Consider the following 23,561-nt stretch of genomic DNA (forward strand, 5'->3'; position numbering starts at 1 on the left):
TATTATTTTTTAACAGGATACAGTGTTTGGAAAATTAAATATTTCTAAGTATGTGCTTTCCACTAAAATCATGGCCAATATACCCAAAGAAAATATTATACACTATAATATGAATGTCACCAATCTCATGTTCAAATTGTGTCCACTTAATTCACTCAAGCATATATGCACATAATCCAGTACTTGAAGAAGAAAAAAATCAGTTAATTTTAAGGGGATTTCTTTTTTCAAATTTTGAAAAACTTTTGTATTTTAGGTGCACAAGATAAAATATTATTATAAATGATGAGTGAACTCTAATTATAAATAATAATATCAAAATTGATCCATGTTAAACATATAACAATTCATAGGGATTTCAAATAAATTCACCAAATAATGCTTGATTACTGTTTGTACACAAGAAATTTCCCAAGAAAATAAAAGCTTAAAATTAGGAAGTTTGCAGGAAATATACAAATGACTATAAATTGGATCTGATTTTGATGAGAGCAGTATGATAGACATAATAGGTTACAGTGACTCAAAGGAGAGATCAAATGTGGCTGTGATTATAGGAAGTGTCAGTAAAGAACAAAACATTCTTAAAGAACACAGGAGATTTGGGTTTGATTCCTGGGTCAGTAAGATCCCCTGAAGAAGGAAATGGCAACCCACTCCAGTATTCTTGCCTGGGAAATCCCATGGACAGAGGAGCCTGGTAAGCTACAGTGTATGGGGTCGCAAAGAGGACACACCTGAGCACACACACACAAGTTAAGAAGACAGTAGAAGGTGAAGAAATAGCATGGGGAAAGTTTTAGAAAAGTTGTGAATGAAGGTGATTTCAGGTCAGGCTGGTGCAATTAGAAAGAACCTTGAGCTGAAGAACATCCTCTGTGAGGGTCCCACGGTGCTATCATCCACCGAGGGGACAGTTTGAACACAGAGCTTGGAGCAACAGTGAGATAAGTATCCTCAGTTTCTGAGGCCCATATTTGAGGTTAGGAATGGAACTTACTTTCAAATTGTTCACAATCCAAAGCAATGTTAAACAAATTAAAAGTAGGTGTGTTCAACTGAGATTTGTATTTTTCACTTGACCTGGGGGTTAAAGTCGCTTGATGTGAGAGTTGGACTGTGAAGAAAGCTGAGCACCGAAGAATTGATGCTTTTGAACTGTGGTGTTGGAGAAGACTCTTGAGAGTCTCTTGGACTGCAAGGAGATCCAACCAGTCCATTTTTTCATTCTAAAGGAAATCAGTCCTGGGTGTTCTTTGGAAGGAATGATTCTAAAGCTGAAACTCCAGTACTTTGGCCCCCTCATGAGAAGAGTTGACTCACTGAAAAAGACCCTGATACTGGGAGGGATTGGGGGCAGGAGGAGAAGGGGACGACAGAGGATGAGATGGCTGGATGGCATCACCGACTCAATGGACGTGAGTCTGAGTGAACTCCGGGAGTTGGTGATGGACAGGGAGGCCTGGCGTGCTGTGATTCATGGGGTCGCAAAGAGTCGGACATGACTGAGCGACTGAACTGAACTAGCTGAACTGAACATTCCTGCTCTGACCTCAAAGTTTTACTTCCCTCAAAGTTTCTCTGAGTCTGCCAGAGGGATCCAGTGAATTATTTCAGCTGGTCCATTTACTCATAGAGACTTTTGTTGTTATTTAGTTGCTAAGTCATGTCTGATTCTTTTGCGACTCCATGGACCAGGGTCCATGCTCCTCTGACCAGCCCACCAGGCTCCTCTGCTCATGGGATTTTCCAGGCAAGAATACTGGAGTGGGTTGCCATTTCCTTCTCCAGGGGATCTTCCCAACCCAAGGATCAAGCCCACGTCTCCTGTGTTGGCAGTGGATTCTTTAACCCTGAGCCACCTGGGAAGCCCCACAGAGACAGGAATTCACTAAACCGACCATGTTTTTCTAACTGAACTGATCTGCTCCCCTCCCGCCCACCTTAGAGGCTTTACTCAGGCTCTTCCCTCTGTCTGGAAGAGTCTTCCCTCACCTATCCATGTGGCTCCCTCCCTCCCCTTACTCTAGGACATTCTAAGGGCCTTCATGATTACACTATGAAATATCCAAACCTCAACCTGCTTTATTTTTCTTCATAAACTTATCACTTTCTGACATACTATGTAATTTGTTGATCTTGTTTATTGTCTGAATCCTCACCCAGGGGGCCAAGGAATATCTATTTTATTCACAAATTTATGCTGGGTGTTTAGAATAGTGTCTCACATATAGTAAATGCTCAATAAACAGTAACTGAGTAAATATATGTGTGATGAACTATATGGAGTATTTACATGACAACTTGAGACAATGTTACTTTATAGTATAGTACTATACTACTGTTTTTCATTCTTTACTAAGTGAAGAAGAAGTGGAAGTGTTAGATGTGTCTGACTCTTTGTACCCCTTTGGTAGACTATAGCCTACCAGGCTCCTCTGTCCATGGAATTCTTCAGGCAAGAATACTGGAGTGGGTTTCCATTCCCTTCTCCAGAAAATCTTCCCAGTCCAGGGATCAAACCTGGGTCTCCTGAATTGCAGGCAGATTCTTTACCATCTGAGGCACCAGGGGCACCCTTACTAAGTGGAGGAAGATTTATAAAGCATTTACCATACAACTAGCATTGTATCTGGTTCTTAAAAAATAAATCATATATAGTGGTTCCCATAGTTCAAAAGCAAATAATAAGAAAGGGATGTCAAGCAGAATACAAAAACTATATGATTTCAGCTGGCACCATAAAGGAAGAAACAGATATCCTAGCATCTCCAGCAGTTCCCCCAATGTAGTATTTGCTCAATCTAACAAATGGAAAGATGCCCCCCAATACAAGCATAGGCTTTGAAATTGCACAGACCTAAATTATAATTCCGGTGATACTATTCATTTTCCAAACCACCTTTGCCTAGTCATTAACTTTTCTGGGCCTAAATGATCTCATTTGTAAAATGAGGATCATAATCTTAACCTCATAGGAAGACTGTGAGCTATCAAATGAGATCATCTATGGAAACAATTAACCAAATCTTCGGCTTATAGAAGCAATTTAATAATTGCATGTGGAATCAATTTGTGATCAGTGGGGAAAAACATAACTGGAAAAATATGGCTTTTTAAAATGCATTTCCACTGTGTTGTACCCTACATATTATTCATGATCATCCCTCTTCCCTCCATATTATTGAAATAATAAATTACACTACATATTGATTGGCTATTATATAAATTGTTGTTCCCATTTTACAGAGAAGGAAGTTCAATCTTATGTATATTAAGCAACTTGCACAAGGCCACAAAACAAGCAGCATAGTTAGGATTTCAACCAAGATGAGTTTCTCTCCAAAGCCAGTTCATTTGTCTTGATCCTCACCTTAGTCTGCATAGTGATGTGATCACCATCAAGTAGTACTCCCTAAACCTGCAGTCTGGAGAGTGTACCTTTTTGAGCTTGCACAGAATCTTATGTATCATAAAATGTATGATGCTTGAAAACATGGTTATTACTCTCCTTTCTGTATCTGGGCATCACTTCTAGAAACACCTGTTCAATGTGAGTAACTGCTCCTATTTTTAGATCTTGAACAGGTTTTCACTGGGCATGTTTCTCAGTAAGTTCACAGGCATGCATAAAAACTGATGTTTCTTGCACATTATTTTTCTGTAGGATCTAGTCTAATTGTCCTACCCCTCAGCTCATACATTCCCCATAATAACCCCTTGTGGCAAATAATACTTTTATCTTCATGTTAGAGATGATGAAAATAAAACAGAATTAGGTAATGAACTCATTCAACTTATAATTCCAGGACTGAGGTTTGAACCCAAGCATTTAAATTCCAGGCTCCACAGTCTTAATTATGAGACTGTACTGCCCCTCACACACAAGGAATGATATCTTCTTTTCCAGTTTCATTAAGAAATCCTAGAAAAATGCCTTTGAGTAAAGTCTGAATTGTACTTCTATGAACCATGACTCTCTTACATTTGGCAAGTCTTTATTTTTCTTGTGACAATGATATCTACAATTAAAAAGCTTAGTTAAATAAAAGAAAGAAATTTAAAAACTGACAGAAATCCCTAAATTTAGGTCAGCACTTATAAAAAGTGGTTAGTGATACCACCTCCCCCACCCCAGCTTAGAAATACCATATTGGTGGTCTTCATTGCCTTAAACAGGCTCCAAGCTGTGCTCTTGGGAGGTGCTGGAAGTTTAACCATAACCTTGTATAAATTCAAAACCAAATATTAAGAAACTTTAAAAAGACATCTACTCTTTTAATATCAACTTAAAAAAAAGTTACTTTCTAAGTAAAACAACTTAAACACAGAGAGCCTATTTTTTGTTTTGTTTTGTTTTGTTTTTAAGAGAGAGCAAAGAATGTGTTCAAGGCAAGTTGGAACAGTGCACAAATGTGCTGGCTTCACTGTTATCTGAACGACAAAGCATTAAATCACAGGGAGGAAAAAGTCAGCATGTTCTCTGAGAATACAAATAGATTAGTGTCAGAAGCAGCTTTGTCCAAGAAAGGGAAGAGACACCTACCCAGAGAATAAATCATGCACACAAAACCTATAATTTAAAAAAATTATTTTCAAGAAATATTTTAGTTGATAAATATGACTATTAGACCAACAAAGCACAGAAAAAGTTCCCTGTGACTTTTTTTTTTTTTAAGGAGGACCTTCCAAATGTGATCAGTCATCATACCCCACCCTTTATCTCTTTCTCATATAAGACCTGTTTCATCAAGGGTTATGGAACTCACACAAAAATATTAGATACTTTCCTTCCCTTTTAATTCTATGATAGAACAGTCTTTAATTTACCAGGCACTTCAGAACCTTCCCTAAGATAAAAGGTGCAAAAAACCCCATATCCTTTAACACACAAACTCTTTGGATCCTCTCAACATACACCTTAAACAAAGTGCCCTCCCTCAGAATTCAAAGAAAACACATTTCTCTTACCATATATTCCATGTTTGCTGCTGGTGGGAACACTTTGCCCCGAACTTGGTTATGATAATCAAGAATGGCGATCATGTCATTCTGCGAAATGTAGCGCTTCCGCCTGGTTTTGGGGATATCCGCAGAGTCTAGTTGTGCTTCCAGGGCTGCTTCAATATCAGTGAAATTATTGGTTGGCGGGGATGAGTCAGTGGAATTGAGTAAGACGACGGCACTGGCTTCACAGAGAAGGGAGAACAGGAGTGCACTGCTGACGGCAGAGATTGCTATCATTTTGAGAGGTGGAGAGGAAGAGGCCAGGAGTTTACTTTGCCTTAAAGCGGAAAAGTAGAGTTAGGGTCTATAAAGGAAAAAAAAAAAAAAAAAACACAACAACAACAATAGGGCCAGAGGGTATGAATTTACAAAATCAGTGCTTGATTTGACTGTCTTCAAAAAATCCAAACAAATGTTGAAGTCAAGCCTAGGAGACAACCTGTAGTGGTCTCTATACATTTTGCTTGGTGTTATGAGGCAAACCCCTAAGAGGAACTTCCTCTAGCTAGAGAAAAATAAACAGCATGGTTACTCACCCTAAACTGAATGTGAGCCATTTACCCCAAATGCCTGAGTCACAGAATGCATTACTGCATATTTATTTTCAGAGGGAAAACTTAAGGAATTGAAACTCATCTTGAGAGTGAAAGGAAAACTGCATCACAGGTAATAACAGAGAATGTGCTGATAATGTCCCCCAAACATATATGGACACCCAGTAATAGAACAGATACAAAAAAAGTTATAATAACCCAATCTCACTTCTAAAAAAGTAAAAATGTGAGCTACTTTAAAAACAATGCATGCAAAATAAACTTGTTGAGCTAAATAGCTTACCTCTGCACAAAGCCAAAATGAATATAGTATTCTTCCAAAAATGTAAAGTTCTTTGCTAGGTTGTAGCATGAACTCTTGTGAGAGGAGTGTGTCTTATTACAAATCTCAGAGAGCAAAACTCTACAAGGTTTGAGTGCTGCTGGCTACAGGAGCAGCTAACAGCTTTTATATGTCACAGTCTGCAGCAGTCCAGAAAGGGCAGTCTTTCTTAGGGTCTCTCCTAGCCAAAATCAAAGGGGAGGGGTTTTGGATAGAAAAAACAGTGATTGGGTGGCAACCTTTTTATGTGGGTGGTGAGGAAATTGAGTCACACCCACAGCTTACCAAGTACAAACCATAAAAGACAAGCCTTTTTTTCTCTGGGCTTCCACCTTTTCTGAGTGGTTAATTTTCCTCATTTAATGCTTTCTAGTTCCTGGTTCCCATACAAAAAGGAGAAAAAAAAGGGGACTGTGAGTTCTTGAAAACACAGAAGGTTGAGTAACAAGCAGTACATTTCTTTTAAAAACAGTAAATGACATGGGAGCTGAAAAGAGCAAGCTGATATTAAATCAAAAGAACAGCTCACAGAGTTAATCTGGGTGGCCACAAATATGATTCAAAAGAGATGCCAGGCAAGTCGGTAGTAGCCAAACTATAGCATATGATATTAGGATAATAGATGCTCAAGTGGTTGTACTTTTCTGTCTCCATGTGGCTTCATTCCTCTAATTTATATATTTAGTCTCTATCTCTTTCTCTTGTTTCACTCTCTCTCCCTTTTTTCCTTTCTCTACAAAGTGAGGCAACAAATTACCTGCCTTTTATCTATCTTGTATATAATACAAAGAGAGACGCTCATGACAAATGACAGCAGCCAAGATAACATCTGTTTCAGGTTTAGAAGCATATAGTTGAAATTTTAAGCTAAGAGTAGCTTAGCTTCTCAGGAAACATATTGGAGGGCACAGCTTAGAGGCCATGAAGAATTTAAATGCAGCAGTAGCTGCTGCCAACAGTCAGTAGTGCCTTCTTAGAAAGATGCCATTGGAGCAAAATCTATGTCTGGCAAGACAAGAGCCAAGAATGTGACTATTAAGGCGATTTGTTTTAAAAAGACCCTCACAAATACCCTGTGTCATGATAACATTAACAAAATGTGGACCATTCAGTCCATGGCAACAGGAATCTTGTAAACCGCACATTATTCAGCTAAATAATTTGCTTAACATACACTGACTAGTCTACTTTGCCAACGTGTGTTGTCTCCTGCATGTTTCAGCAGGAAGAGTACTACGTGATTTTATATTTGTCAGAAATGATGGTCATGTGGTAAGAAGCACACCACGACTGCGAGCCAAGTTTCCTGGGCTATACTCCCAGCTGGGTCTCTACCAGTACGTGTGGCGTGATGCACATAGTTTAACTCTTCACGGGTGCATCTAAAAATGGGAGAGCAAAGGTGTGCGTCCAATGGTGAGATGAACTTCATCACCGCTGGATGCACACCACTTCCTTACAAGAGCAGTACAGTGTTAGAAACTGGGAGTGCTTCTGAAGTTCAAAATTCAGTGGTGAGATATACTCTTTGATGTTGATAGCATGAGTCAAAGTTCAGGTTTTGCTCTATTATGGTATTAAGTTCCTAACTAAATTTGAGTAATTTGAGAAGACTTTAAGGTGCAATACTAAAAGCAGTAAATAGGAATTAACATGGCAAAATTGAAAAGACAAAAACATCTAAAACGAGCACAGAAGGTGAGAGCAGAATAGTATGAAACATCAGAGCAGCTTCAGGAAATGCTCATGACTGCTCCCAGCTGCAGAAGTTTAACAACTGGAGCTGTCCAGCTAGGATCTCACCCCTACAGAAAGTACTCGTGGCACCTTGACTGAATCTCAAAGATGCCGTGTTAAGGATTCCTAAATCAAATAGGAGATTAAGCAACATATTTTCTGCGGGCCATCCAACTCAAAGATTCCCAAGACCTTTTGAGAAATTAGTACCACCACTGATTAGCCTATCCTTTTCAACATACCTCTTATAGCTATCTGGCAAAGGGGAAGATAAAGGACATTCAATGCCTAAGTCCCCCGATGGCTCATTGGTAACCAATCTGCCTGCAATGCAGGAGATATAGGAGTCATGGGTTCAATTCCTCGGTGGGGAAGACCCCTGGAGGAGGAAATAGCAGCCCACTCCAGTATTCTTGCCTAGAAAATCCTACAGACAGAGGAGCCTGGTGGGCTACAGACCATAGGGTCACAAAGAGTCAGACATGACTGAGCATGCATGCACCCACACAATGCCTAAGTAGCAGACAGGAGATTTTCTTTCTCCAGGGTGACTGAGTTCTTGCTTAGAATCTCATAAAAATCAATCATTGCCTTCAAGGTTACTTCTTTGTCATGTATACAAAGAGCTATTGTTCATCCATTGAACTTTGACTTGAGGTACTTCTACAGGGATAAAAATGTGTCCTTTGAAAAACTTGTCTGAACCATAAATGGGTTTCCTATAAGAGAAAGCGTAAGGAGAAAGAGAAAGAAGGAATTTCTGAGATGGACCCAAGCATGCCCAATTACATGAGGACAGAGCTGATAGTTGCTTAATTCTGAGACCCTGAGGCATGTCAATGATTTCAGATGTCTTTCAACACACATGAATTATATTGTGGAATTCAGACTATTAAGAGAACCCACAAGGCTATGGAATCAAAAAAGAAGAGACCTGTGGGAGGAGAATTAGAATTCTGCTTCCAAGCAGATGTTATTGCCAGAAGAAGTATTTGAAATGCTTTGGAAGTAATTTTAATTTTAAAATACTTGCAAAATTAGGAGGCATATGTCCAAGTTGTCAGTAAAAGAACTACTAATGAACAACTAACAATGAGGCGGTTCTTTATGGAGCTCTTCTTGAAAAAAGATCATTGATGTGTTTAGAAACCTTTAGGGGAATGCTTGCCAACACAGACAGAAATGGAATGCACTTGTATTACTGAGAATAAACACATATACAATTGGCAGCAACTATTGTCTACCTTGAAACCTGTGCAAAAATTGTTGCTGTTTTAAAATTGAAATCAGATATATTATATGTCCCCAAATGGTACAACTGCTTAAGCACTTTGAGTGTGTGGGGGTACAGATACACATATGGCTTTAGTATAAAACATTTCTAATCAAAATGTATTCCTTAGACTAGTAGCATTGACATCACAGGAGCTTGTTAGAAATGCAGGATTTGGGGCTCAATCCAAGACCTGTTGAGTTAGAATCTGCACTTTATCAGGATCCTCAGATGACTCATATACTCAAATCTCAGAAGTACTATCTAAATTACTTTTTTGAGACACACAGAGGCTCAAGCCCACTGGAATAAACTGTTTTAAAAATCCATTTATGCCCACTGAATAAATTGTTTTAAAAATCCATTTATGTATAATAGTAACATGGGGAGAATAGATATAGACAAGTATGTTTAAAAAGGCGAACACGTCAACTTCTACTTTATCAGGAGAAAAAGTTGACTGGGAAAAACTAAGTAGAGTGTCTTCACAAAGAAATGATTTAGTAGTGATTAGGGTCTTTTTAACATTCCTATACTAACCCTATTTGTTATTTAATACATATTAATTTATCACAAGGTAGTTGACATAACTGACTGCCCTATACATGAGTTTTGTAAATTGTGACATGCCATATAAATAGAAATTATAGCTTTATTCTGTCATCCCCAGGACAGAACCCCAAATCATCCTTTCCTTATTCATTCTCACCTTGCATCGTACATCTACTAGTTTTACAAAACATGTGGATTTTTTTTTTTTTTTTTTTTTTTTTAATTTTATTTTATTTTTAAACTTTACATAATTGTATTAGTTTTGCCAAATATCAAAATGAATCCATCACAGGTATACATGTGTTCCCCATCCTGAACCCTCCTCCCTCCTCCCTCCCTATACCATGCCTTTGGGTCATCCCCGTGCACTAGCCCCAAGCATCCAGTATCGTGCATTGAACCTGGACTGGCATCTCGTTTCATACATGATATTTTACATGTTTCAATGCCATTCTCCCAAATCTTCCCACCCTCTCCCTCTCCCACAGAGTCCATAAGATTGTTCCATACATCAGTGTCTCTTTTGCTGTCTCGTACACAGGGTTATTGTTATCATCTTTCTAAATTCCATATATATGCGTTAGTATACTGTATTGGTGTTTTTCCTTCTGGCTTACTTCACTCTGTATAATAGGCTCCACAGCAAACATTATCCTCAATGGTGAAAAATTGAAAGCATTTCCTCTAAAGTCAGGAACAAGACAAGGGTGCCCACTTTCACCATTACTATTCAACATAGTTTTGGAAGTTTTGGCCACAGGAATCAGAGCAGAAAAAGAAATAAAAGGAATCCAAATTGGAAAAGAAGAAGTAAAACTCTCACTATTTGCAGATGACATGATCCTCTACATAGAAAATCCTAAAGACTCCACCAGAAAATTACTAGAAGTAATCAATGACTATAGTAAAGTTGCAGGATATAAATCAACACCCAGAAATCCCTTGCATTCCTATACACTAATAATGAGAAAACAGAAAGAGAAATTAAGGAAACAATTCCATTCACCATTGCAACAGAAAGAATAAAATACTTAGGAATATATCTACCTAAAGAAACTAAAGACCTATATATAGAAAACTATAAAACACTGGTGAAAGAAATCAAAGAGGACACTAATAGATGGAGAAATATACCATGTTCATGGATTGGAAGAATCAATATAGTGAAAATGAGTATACTACCCAAAGCAATTTATAGATTCAATGCAATCCCTATCAAGCTACCAACGGTATTCTTCACAGAGCTAGAACAAATAATTTCACAATTTGTATGGAAATACAAGAAACCTCGAATAGCCAAAGCGATCTTGAGAAAGAAGAATGGAACTGGAGGAATCAACCTACCTGACTTCAGGCTCTACTACAAAAACACAGTTATCAAGACAGTATGGTACTAGCACAAAGACAGAAATATAGATCAATGGAACAAAATAGAAAGCCCAGAGATAAATCCACGCACATATGGACACCTTATCTTTGACAAAGGAGGCAAGAATATACAATGGATTAAAGACAATCTCTTTATCAAGTGGTGCTGGGAAAACTGGTCAACCACTTGTAAAAGAACATGTGGATTTTTTATCCCTGAGAGGTCCTGCCAATATATTCCCCTTTTATCATTATTATGTCTGCTTGAAGTTAATTCCACAGTCTTTCCCTAGTATTACTGTAGTGTTACTCCTGTTGTTCATTATCAACTTTGCCTTCTTAAAAAGTGAACTGAATCATTTCACCCATTTGCATGCAACTCTCTCTTTGTTCTCATTGCCCACAGAATCAAGTTTAAGTGACTTGATCTGCCTCACCAGGGTCTTGAGAATATAAATCAGTTTACCTTTTAAGCTTTATTCTCTTCAACCAATGGTTTCTATTTCTGTACCCTGGCCACACTTTATGTCCCAACTACACTTAACCACTGTTTTTTTTTTTTTTTTTTCTCTTTTGGCTTCAGTAAGTTAATGCTGTGTGACTCTGCCATGAATAATTATATATACATAATATGGACAACAAATAGTGTTATCAAAAGGAAGAAGAAAGAAGTGTGAATTTGTATGTATATAGGGAAGGAGGTTGGGGCTTAAAGGAGAGCTAAACATTCACTTTCTATTACAGTAAATATATAATATCAACTACTGCAAAACAAGTTATTCCAAAGCTTAGATATTAAAACAACAGTAAATATTTATGGTCTCATACTTTTTCCGTGGGTCAGGAATTTGAGAATAGCTTAGTTACTGTTCTAGCTCAGGGTTTCTCATAAAGTTTTAGTCAAAATGTTGGGACTAAATGTAGTCAAATGTGGCTGGAAGACTTAAATGGGGCTGGAGGATTAACATCCAAAGGGGCTTATTCACTTGTCTGGCAGGTTGGTGCTGTTGGCAGAAGGCCAGCGTATATGGACTTCACCATATGGACCACTGCACAGAGCTGCCTGAATGTCCTCACAGCATTGAAGCTGGTTTCCACATAGTGAGTGATCCCTGAGTGAGCAAGGTAGAAGATCCAGTGTGTTTTACAACCTATCTATGGCACTCCCACACCAACATTTCCAAGATGCCCTGCTGGTTACATGAGCCACTCAGACCTCTTCAAGGATGAAGGAGACTATACAAGACCGTAACCCAGTAGATGAGAATTATTGAGGGTTGTCTTGAAGGCTAGCTACCACAGGAAAATTTTGGAGAATATCTATTTTTTTTTAAATCAAGGAGTATGTATATTAATTGAAAATATGGAGTAAACTATCAAGAAGAAACTATTAAAAGTGGTGAATGTGGGAAGCAACCTAAATGTCCATCAACAGATGACTGGAAAAATAAGTGGTTCATACATACAATGGAATATTTCTCAGCCATAAAAAAAGAGTGAAATAGTGCCATTTGCAGCAGCATAAACATGGAGATCATCATACTAAGTGGAGTAAGTCAGACAGAGAAAGACAAATATTACATTCTATCTATGTGGAATCTAAAAAAAATGGTACAGATGAATTTATTTACAAAACAGAAATAGACCCACAGACATAGAAAACTTAACAGTTTTCAAACTTATGGTTACTAAAGGTGAAAGGTAGGGGGCCAGGGAGGGATAAATTAGGAGTTTGAGATTAACATATGAAAAGTGAGAGTGTTAGTCACTCAGTCATGTCCAACTCTTTGGGATCCCATCCACTGTAGCCCACTGGGCTCCTCTGTCCATGGAATTCACCGGGCAAGAATACTGGAGTGGGTAGCCGTTCCCTTCTCCAGGGATTCTTTTCAACCCAGGAATTGAACCCAGGTCCCCTACTTTGCAGGCAGATTCTTTACTGTCTAAGCCACTAGGGAAGTCCACTATATATTAAATAGATAATCAACAAGGACCTACCGAACAGGAGAGGGAACTCCACTCAATATTCTGTAGTAACCGATATGGGAAAAGAATATAAAAAGGATTGGATATATGTGTAACAGAACCACTTTGCTATATGCCTGGAACTAACATGACATTATAAATCAACTCTACCACAATATAAAAGAAAAATTAAAAAATAATAAGAGAGGTAAAAGTGGTTGCTCCTGGGGAGCAGAAATATAGCGGAAGTGAGGTACTGAGACTAATGTATTTTTATTTTGACTTAGAGAAGGCAATGGCACCCCATTCCAGTACTCTTGCCTGGAAAATCCCATGGACGGAGGAGCCTGGTAGGCTGCAGTCCATGGGGTCGCTACGAGTCGGACACGACCGAGCGACTTCATTTTCACTTTTCACTTTCATGCATTGGAGAAGGAAATGGCAACCCACTCCAGTGTTCTTGCCTGGAGAATCCCAGGGACCGGGGAGCCTGGTGGGCTTCCGTCTATGGGGTCGCACAGAGTCGGACACAACTGAAGCAACTTAGCAGCAGCAGCATAGAACTAGTAGACTTTTTTAAAGTATATACATTTATAACCTAAAGTAAACATTAATTGATTAACACAAATTAATTTGGTAAAGAGTGCAGATTAAAGTATATCTACTGAGCAAATAAACAGATGACAAAATTGAAGATGGAGGTCAAAGTGAAACCACGTTTGAGTTTGCTGGGCTCTCTCTCTGGATTTGGTTATGTTACAGGAGCTTCTAACTTACTGAACCCCTTTATCCTAATAACTCAGTAGTGCCACTCCTCAAATACCTCGCCTGTAGGTCCTTGTCTACCTTCTTATCTGAGTTTGAGGCTGTGTTTTTGTCTTTGTTTTAATGCAGAAAATGAGGCCCTGAAAAAACATAGATGTCGTAGTTGCTACTGTGCATGTTTCATGGCCCTGGATAAAGAAGAGGCAACAGTCACTCTCATCTCAGGGATTGTGGTGTCATTTTAAAACAAAGTGTGTGAACTCTAGTCCTTGGTTTCTCTAGGGTCAGTACAAAAGGAAGGCACCCCTTCATTTTCTAATCAATCCTTGAAATGGGTGCATATTTTTCTCTATCTCCTCTAGATATCCTTCACAAATCTTGAGTAACAATCTCAAAATTCTTAAGCCCAAAGTGTCCGGTGAATCAAGAAGAATCTCATAGCTTAGCTATACTACATCAATTTAGAGACTTGGAAAGCCACCTGGGAAGCCCTAGGGTATGAGTATTGGTTATTTAATGAAAGAAAAAAATGACGTGAATACTTGGATCATCCAGAAATTGTGTGCTTATATATTTTTCTCCCTAATGTTTAAGATAAAGTTGATTCTAGAAAAAAAGAACAGCCCAGTGATTCAATGGCAGGACATTTGTTTCCATGTGCCAAGAATATATCAAAATAAAGGCCAGAAGTTCTGTCTGTGCTGTGGGTCAAGTACACTGAGAGATTTTAATGTACTTATTCATGCCATCATTTCAGACTTTGCCTATAGTTGGCATTTGAAAGATGTTTGTTAAATTTGATAAACAAATGCTATATCAGCATGGTCTTTTTCTAATCCAGGACCTCAGCACACAGCCAGAAAAAACTTGCACTCTTCAAAAGCCATCTGCACTCTGGCCAGAGTCATCAATTCTGTTTGGTCCTTTCGCTGTGAAGAAGGTCTGGATAAACTTTGTGGGAAAGTCTCATTAGTTGCCCAGTAAAAATTTAGAAATGAGCATATGAGATGGTGGTATTAGGATGCCTTGAGTCATTAGGCAGATTATATATCACAAAGCCCATCATTTGTCATTCACAATGACCATGATTAGAGGTGTGCATGATTAGAGGCCCTTGTAAAGGGCAATGGTAAGAGCATTTAAATGTCTTGAGTATGTGCCATTCCAGACATTTGATAGTAACCTTCTCAGACTATCTGGTAATCAAGTCATGAAAAATTCTGTTGAGCAAAATTATGCATAATGGGTTAATATTCTGAAAATAATAAACTGAAATCATTATTATGCTTCCCATAAATCATGTTCTTACAAGAAAAACAAATATTGTATATTAACAGATATATGTGGAATCTCGAAAAATGGTACAGATGAACCTATTTCCAGGGCAGAAATAGAGATGCAGGCATAGAGAACAGATATGTGGACACAGCAGTGAAGGGATGGAGAGGGTGGGGTGAATTGGGAGATTGGGATTGACATAAATACATTGCCATGTGTTAAACAGAGAGCGAGTGGGAACCTGCTGTATAACACAGGGAGCTCAGCTCATTCCTCTGTGATTACCTAGAGGGGTGGGATGGGAGAGTGGAGGAAGGTGCCAAAGGGAGGGGATATATGTATACAAGTAGCTGATTCACTCTGTTGTACAGCAGAAAGTAACACAACATTGTAAAGCAATTGCATTCCAATAAAAATAAATAAATCGTATCCTCACAAAGTCCGATTGCCACAATGGCCCCAAGGAAGGGAACGGGTTAATGATACCTCAGGGATGAAGATCTTATCACATAGCACAAGTCCCTTCTAGACAGAAGAGGGAGAAAAAGAAAGGATTCCTTGTTCGAGAGAATATAATAAGAGAAAGAGGAAGATAGATACAATAGAGTAACTCATCATTCCAGGTGACAATTTTAGAAAATGAAGCATGAGTGGCAAAGGCTGGATAGTTCATGTATACAAACCAGAGAGAATCAAAAGTAGAAGGTCTTTAACTTACTTCTAAACAAGGTTTCTAGGAGGAGAACCACTGCAGGGTACTCCATACCATTATGCCATTCCCACAGCTGAATGGAGTAGTGGCATTGGCAACATGGCATATTTGAGCAGAGAGAAGAGCAGATATAGTATAGACCGAACCTCTCCCTGATCACAAGTATCTCAGAAAGCAATTTTCAGCATGCTTCAGTGGGGGAGAGGATCAGGGACAGAAGGGCAATAACAAAGAGTGAGATAACCTTTGTAATAGAGGCTGCAGATGGAGGGAGGGCCCAAAGAAAGATTGGGGAAGAACACCCTGATTGAAAGTCAGAAGCCCTGGAGTGCCAGTGAGAGCGGAAGCAGGGCATGCCAGCAAGGGAGGGCCACTGGATTCTCACTATCCTAAGTGAGAGACTCTGAGTTTCAGCACTGCAATTTCAAGAGCAGATGTTAACATAATGCCTATCTACAAGACACCTCAGACAGTGTTGACACTTGAGCAAATTAACATCCAGGGGTGATAGGCACAATTAAAAAGCTCTATCCTCATGAAATGATCCAAGATCTTCTCTACCCTCTAGTGTCATCTTGAGAAGGAGGGTGAAGGAGAACTCTGAACTACTGGACATTTGCTGTAGACAGCTTGAATTGAGATTCCCTCTTTTGGATTTTTTTTTTTTTTCTGTTCTTGGAATATTTTGTTCCTTTATTAATTTAAATTTAAAAAAATTGAACTAAGTTCATTTACAATATTGTGTTAGTTTCAGTATACAACAGTGACTCAGATAAGAATATGTTCACCTCCAAATCCCGGCTTCCCAGGTGGCACTAGTGGTAAATAAACTGCCTGCAGGAGATACAAGAGATGCTGGTTTGATCCCTGGGTTGGCAACAGCCCCTGGAGGAGGAAATGGCAACCTACTCCAGTGTTCCGGAAAAGTCCATGGACAGAGGAGCCTAGCAGGCTATAGTCCCTTTGGGGGTCACAAAGAGTCAGTTATTACTTAGAGCCAGAGCTTACATGCACAACAAAGTCCAACTAGCTGTGTGTGGGCTCCTGAATTGTGATGTATCAACTTTCTGATACACTATAGATGTTTACATGAAGTTGTTTGGAGGACCTATCTAGATTGCTTAGGTGTTATCTCTGCATTAAGCCAAATGGGAACAGAAAACCACACTTTGGGGCCACATTTCTTTTAGTGCTACAAGAGTGCTTTCCCCGACTTGTGCATTGATACTGTGCCTCAGATGTAGGGGAGTAGTGCTGGGTCAGTAATTCCAGGGATATTGTTAAGGGTTTTCCACATCACTTAGAAGTCTGAGTATGAAAAGTTTATTTCCTATAGGTAATAGGAAAAGCTTCATTTCTCTACCAGAATTTGTATCTTTTTCCTTTAGGGCCATTTCCAACCTTATAACTGATTGTATTTTCTTTTTTGCTATGGTTAACAGAACCCAGATAGTCAATTTCAGTGTCCAATGTTGACTGCAGGTTTGCATAACTACAAATTCATCTGATTTTATGTTCCTTACCTATTTGTGTTTTTGGTGGTCATGATTTTAAATTATTATTTTTCCTTTAATATTGTTCTCTTTTTTTTTCTTTTTATTTTATATTGGAATATAGTTGACTAACAATGTTGTGATAATTTCAGTTGGATAGCAATTATACATATACATGTATCTATTCTTTTTCAAATTCTTTTCCCATTAGGGTTGTTACATAATATTGAGCAGTTTCCTGTGTTATATAGCAGGGTTTTGTTGGTTATCCATTTGAAATATAGCAGTGTGTATATGTCAGTCCTATTTTAAAATGTCACTGAATATTTTTTAATGACAACAAATGATAAAAATAATAGTTTTCATGATATATTGAGACTTTCTATGATAGGAACTTTTTTAAGATAAAATTTAATTCTCCCAGAAGTAACTTAATTATGATTTCTCAGTTAGAATGGAAGGGTGGATCCACACTCAAAGCTAGAACTTCTGGTTTCTATGGATGTATGGTTTTTTCTAGTAGTATACTCCATATTGTGTGCTCCTTGAAAACTACTAAAAGTAAATGAATAAATAAGTGACTGGGTGAATAAATGAACAAATGGATAAAACTAAAGATGCAAACAGCTTTTAAACATTAAAAGATAGTTCTACAAGTTGTAAACTGTATCTTGAAAGAAAAATAAGAAATGCAAATCTTAATTTTTACATAAAAATAAGGTACTTGTCAACTCAAAAAAAATTGTAACAACAAATGATAACCTTTGAGAAAGTTTCCATACATCTCTATTTCACTGCAAAGAAAATAGACTTATTAAATTAGGCAATTTACTCAAGTATTAAGCTACAAAATGCTAAAGTTGAGATACAAACCTGTATTTTTCTGAAGACAAAGCATGATTTCCTAGTTGCTATAGTACACAATCATTTTGGAGTAAAGTGAGATTTATATAAATATATATCATTTATGAAGCAATTATTATAAATTTACTGAATTTTCTATCCTCTGTTGGGGCACTAAAGATAACAATGGAAATATTAATAAAAACTCAATGACCCTGTGCTCTTAAATGTCTTAAATGTCAGTTGCAGAAATAAGACATATGTACTGAATTATTTAAAATTATAGAAAAAAATTATCTGGAAACTTTTAAATGGAGAGAAATCTGCAAATGTTAACTGTGGATTTCTTATTAAAAGATGAAAATTAGGCTGAGTATAAAGGATGACTAAGAATAAATTGATGTCGGTGAAGACAGAGACTTCCACATTAAAAGAATAGAAATTAGACACAGAGATAAAAGTTAAAGATAGCACTCTTATAGGACAGAGCAATTACATGTAGTCAAGGAATAGGGTTTAATAAGTAATCAGTAATAAAACTTAAATGTCCCAAAAGTTCTAATCCTAGAAGCTTGGGAAAAAAAAAACTCTGCCCAAGAATTTGTTAAGAAAATCCCATCTGGGGAGTAAAATGAAAAGCTTAATTTGCATGTGTTGAGTTTGAAATGCTATTCAGTTGGAAATATCACTCTGTGGAGTTGGAGACATAGTACTGGGAATTTGGTAATGGTCAGGATTTATGACACTGGGACAAATGGGAGTAGGAATTACAATATATTGTGGGTCAGGTTCTGTCCAGAAACCAATCAACACTAGAGAATTAGTTAATATGTGATTAAGTACTTTAGTATAACTTCTTAGTTCAGGCAAGGAAGCAGGAATAAAGTTTAATAAGTCAATATAAATGAGAGGAAGAAGTCAAAATAAATTTAGGGGGAAAAATGCAAAATCAGAATATACAAGCTCTGGTGTGATGTCCCATTATATGTTGCTAGCTATAGATGGGTAGTTAAATAACAGTGCGTTCATTTGGAACTAAATTAAGACTGAGTCCCATGAGACTTAGTAAGCTATCATTATATTAAAAAAAAGTATTACTAAGCTTCAAAAATATTCTTAGAAGACTAGAAATAAATATAATCTTCAAAATCTAGATGTGAGTGAAATATGTGAAAATATACTAGCTCTTTAAGGTAATGATGGTAAAGGGGAAAAAATATACAGTTCAGAAAACAGTCCTTGGAAAATGACAGGTGTTAGGAAGTAAAAGGAAGAAAGTCAAAGAGTAGACCTGGCGAATGGTTAAGACAACAAGAAGAAGGAACTATCCTGGGATGCTTTTTTTTTTTTTTTTTTAAGAATTTGGCTAGTTTTATTTAGTATTTATATGCACTATCTGTTAGAAGAAGTGTACAATAAAATTCCCAACTTTGATTGAAATGCCAAGCTTATGAGGATAAACAGGGTATTTTCAGGAAACTGTGAGTGTAGCCAAAACATGTGGTAAATGAATTCTAGTGCTGGCTATTTCAATGCAATGCCTTGCAGGAACACAGGCCAACTGTATTTTTAAGTTGGTGGCCTCCAAATTAGTTGTTTTGCAAGGTTACTAGGGCTAGTTATTGCAATTCCCTAAAAAATTATCAGATGAGTATGCTACTGTGACCGGAAACATCCAATACAATTCTTAATAACATAAGGCAAATTACAAAGAAAATTAAAGCTATTATTGTATACCTTGGTTAATCCCTAGTACATTTATGTCTGGATTTTTATGCAAACAAATACATCTAGATAATAATTTAAAACTGGAATTTGTTTAGGAAACTGGTAATGATCAAAGAGTAGAACATTGTTGTCACAAATAACTGGATTTTTCCCCTTTTAAAGGCTAACATTCCACTCCATTTTTTTTTTCTAATTTTATTTTATTTTTAAACTTTACATAATTGTATTAGTTTTGCCAAATATCAAAATGAATCCGCCACAGATATACATGTGTTCCCCATCCTGAACCCTCCTCCCTCCTCCCTCCCCATACCATCCCTCTGGGTCGTCCCAGTGCACTAGCCCCAAGCATCCAGTATCGTGCATCAAACCTGGACTGGCATCTCGTTTCTTACATGATATTTTATATGTTTCAATGCCATTCTCCCAAATCTTCCCACCCTCTCCCTCTCCCACAGAGTCCATAAGACTGTTCTATACATCAGTGTCTCTTTTGCTGTCTCGTGCACAGGGTTATTGTTACCATCTTTCTAAATTCCATATATATGCGTTAGTATACTGTATTTATGTTTTTCCTTCTGGCTTACTTCACTCTGTATAATAGGCTCCAGTTTCATCCACCTCATTAGAACTGATTCAAATGTATTCTTTTTAATGGCTGAGTAATACTCCATTGTGTATATGTACCACAGCTTTCTTATCCATTCATCTGCTGATGGACATCTAGGTTGCTTCCATGTCCTGGCTATTATAAACAGTGCTGCGATGAACATTGGGGTACACCCTGGGATGCTTTTAACTCTGGTTATACATGTTTCACCCTAAATTATCTGCATGTAAAGATTACATGAACATGAGTAAGTATAAGCTATAATGTTGCTGTTTAGTCGCCAACTCATGTCCGACTCTTTGCAACCCCATGGATGGTAGACCACCAGGCTCCTCTGTCCATGGGATTCTCCAGGCAACAACACTGGAGTGGGTTGCCATTTCCGTCTCCAGGAGATTTTCCTAATCCAAGGATTGACTCTGCATCTCCTGCATTAGCAGGTGGATTATTTACTGCTGAGTCACTGCTGCTACTGCTGCTAAATCGCTTCAGTCGTGTCTGACTCTCTGTGACCCCATAGACGGCAGCCCACCAGGCTCCCCCGTCCCTGGGATTCTTCAGGCAAGAACACTGGAGTGGGTTGCCGTTTCCTTCTCCAACGCATGAAAGTGAAAAGTGAAAGGGCCTACCAGGTTCCTCCGTCCATGGGATTTTCCAGGCAAGAGTACTGGAGTGGGGTGCCATTGCCTTCTCCGTCAGTAAGTCTTAGTGGTGTTTTATTAAGTTCAGTTCAGTTCAGTCACCCAGTCGTGTCTGACTTTTTGCAACCCCATGGACTGCAGCACGCCAGGCCTCCGTGTCCATCACGCTGTCCATATACAAGCTAATATAATAGAAAATAAAGGCCTTGACTAATCTGAAGAAATCATTGGGTAGGGCTAGATTTCCATGAACATATAGAGACTGATTATAGTATATTTTGAAGAAATTTTAAGGCTTTGCTTATCACTTAATCTCCCTACTCTCTACTTCAGGGTAACCTCTTGGCTGTTATGATAATACCCAAACTGGCGTTGCTAACAAACTAGGTAACAAATGTGAGGCAAATGTCTCCATAGGCCCATGGTAACATGCACTTATGATACCTAAAAACAACATTTAACCTTCTTTCCCAATCAGCACACTCATACAGTAGGTTGATTTCGCTAGATAATCCCTGAAAGATGTAGATTTTCTGCCACAAGGACCTCTCAACCTTCACTGCATCCTACCCCTGGCTTGTAATTTGCATATTCCTAATTTTCTCAGAACGGAGGCTCACAGGCTTTACCAATATTATTATAGAATCACCCAGAAGGCAGGTTAAACCACAGAATATTGGAACAGAGTTTCTTAGAACAACTGGAATAGGCTCAAAAATTTGCTTTTCTAATATATTCTCAAGTCATAGTGATTCTGCCTTTTGGGGGAACCACTGACTTAGAAGAAGATTGTAGGTATTTGTATAATTAGAGTTGCTAGTTAATTTTATGTTGAGCTTTCTCACAGGGTAATGAGGTAAGGGGAGGCCTGTCTCTGGTTCATCTCTGCACTCCCACTGGGCTGGCACCCTACCCAGTACAATAACAAACATGGACTGAATGGACCAATTCAGCCTCTCTATTTATAAATTTTGATTACTCCATCTTACACACTCATGATATGGATGCTCAAATACACGCTTAACTACCTCACGTAAGGTTTTCCTAATGCCTATATAACCAGCCCATTGTTTACCAGAATTTTATAAACATTTTTATTTATTATTATTATTAATTTCACAAATAGTCCTATCTTGCTGCTGCTGCTGCTAAGTCGCTTCAGTCGTGTCCGACTCTCTGCGACCCCATAGAGGGCAGCCCAGCAGGCTGCCTGGTCCCTGAGATTCTCCAGGCAAGAACACTGGAGTGGGTTGCCATTTCCTTCTCCAGTGCATGAAAGTGAAAAGTGAAAGTGAAGTTGTTCAGTAGTCCCTGACTCTTAGCGACCCCATGGACTGCAGCCTACCAGGCTCCTCCGTCCATGGGATTTGCCAGGCAAGAGTACTGGAGTGGGTTGCCATTGCCTTCTCCGATTCCTATCTTATTATTCACCTATTTAAAATTACAAAAGTCCTTTACCCTAGGAATATAAATCTGTCTTTCTCCTTTGTACTATCTATTCCTATTCACCATTAGCGTTTTGTTAGTGAAGCCAGTTGCTTCCTTATGAAATGAAGCCTGTGTTCATTGCAGATTTGCTCAGAATTTGTCCCCAGTGGCATAAACTCACTCCCTCATCACCTCTGCAAATCCTCTCTATAGGCTTTCTAGAGTACTTCAACAAATTGTCTCAGATCCTTCCAGAGACAAGATAAAGAAGTACAAACTAACATTTACCTCACCTATAACTGATGCCATTTTTATTCTGTATTAGATCATCTCTTTCATTATTCCTTCTGTGTCTAACATACATTAGTGTTCTAACTACCACACAATCATAAATTCCTTATGGACAAGGACTATATCATCTGTAGCTCTAGAATACCTAGAAAAATAATTTGTACTTAACAAATACTTTTTGGCTGTTGAATTGTTTAGACATATGAAAGTTAAGGAGCTTACTCAGTGCCTCCATGGTAAAGAATCCATCTGCAATGTAGGAGACACAGTTTCCATCCCTGGGTTGAGAAGATCCCCTGGAGGAGAGCATGGCAACCCACTCCAGTATTCTTGCCTGGAGAATCCCATGGACAGAGGAGCCTGGTGGGCTACAGTCCATACAGTTGCTAAAGGTCAGACCCGACTGAAGTGACTGAGCACTGAGCACATGAGAGTCAAGAAGAATATGTCTTACCTTAATGAAAATTACAGATTTTAATATGAGTGGGGGAAAAAAACTGTGTAAAATATTTTAAATTGTGATGAATATACACCCTTAAAACCTAAATAAAAGTTATCTTTCTTTTTTAAGTGACTGCCCTTTAATATTTGAAATGAAATTGTTTTGCACAAACTACTATGTGCAATCTCCATCTCTGACTAACAGTAACCAAAACAAAAAGAACAATTTCCCAACATTGTGGTGGGAAAATCATCCCATAATACCCACTTTTTCTGCAATTTTCTGTTGTTTATTAAACAGTTTTTTTTATGTGTACATACTCCGACTACAGTATAACGTCAGCCATGTAATCTCTTAACTCCTCCAAGTTCATGTTCTTGGCCTAGGGCCACATCTTCAAGCCAAATTTTCAAAGATCTGAAAAGTAACAAGTGGTACTAAGAGTTGGAAAGCCCTGTGACACAGAAAATTATATTTTACTGTTCCAGAAAGTGGTGGGAATTAATTAGTAAGACAGGCAGCAAGGCTTCTTCTTTTTTATCTCTTCCTCTT

The 23,561-nt window shown here is 38.1% G+C and overlaps 1 protein-coding gene across 2 annotated transcripts in view; it reads right to left on the bottom strand.

Moving 5' to 3' along the window:
* The window catches only part of PI15 (peptidase inhibitor 15), a 36,641-nt gene extending 30,625 nt beyond the window's left edge, over positions 1–6,016 (bottom strand). The window contains exons 1-2 of one of the 2 annotated variants that reach the window (XM_005895472.2): positions 5,845–6,016; positions 4,972–5,284 (exon numbers count right to left, since the gene is read on the bottom strand). In XM_005895472.2, the coding sequence (XP_005895534.1) occupies positions 4,972–5,244 (273 nt within the window). In that variant the 5' untranslated portion in view covers positions 5,245–5,284; positions 5,845–6,016. Of the gene's footprint in view, positions 1–4,971; positions 5,312–5,844 lie in introns of both variants that reach the window. The other variant, XM_070382224.1, reaches the window with a different exon arrangement.
* Positions 6,017–23,561: the final 17,545 nt, after the last annotated feature.

Source organism: Bos mutus, chromosome 14 (genome assembly GCF_027580195.1).
Source record: "Bos mutus isolate GX-2022 chromosome 14, NWIPB_WYAK_1.1, whole genome shotgun sequence".
Lineage (NCBI taxonomy): Eukaryota > Metazoa > Chordata > Mammalia > Artiodactyla > Bovidae > Bos > Bos mutus.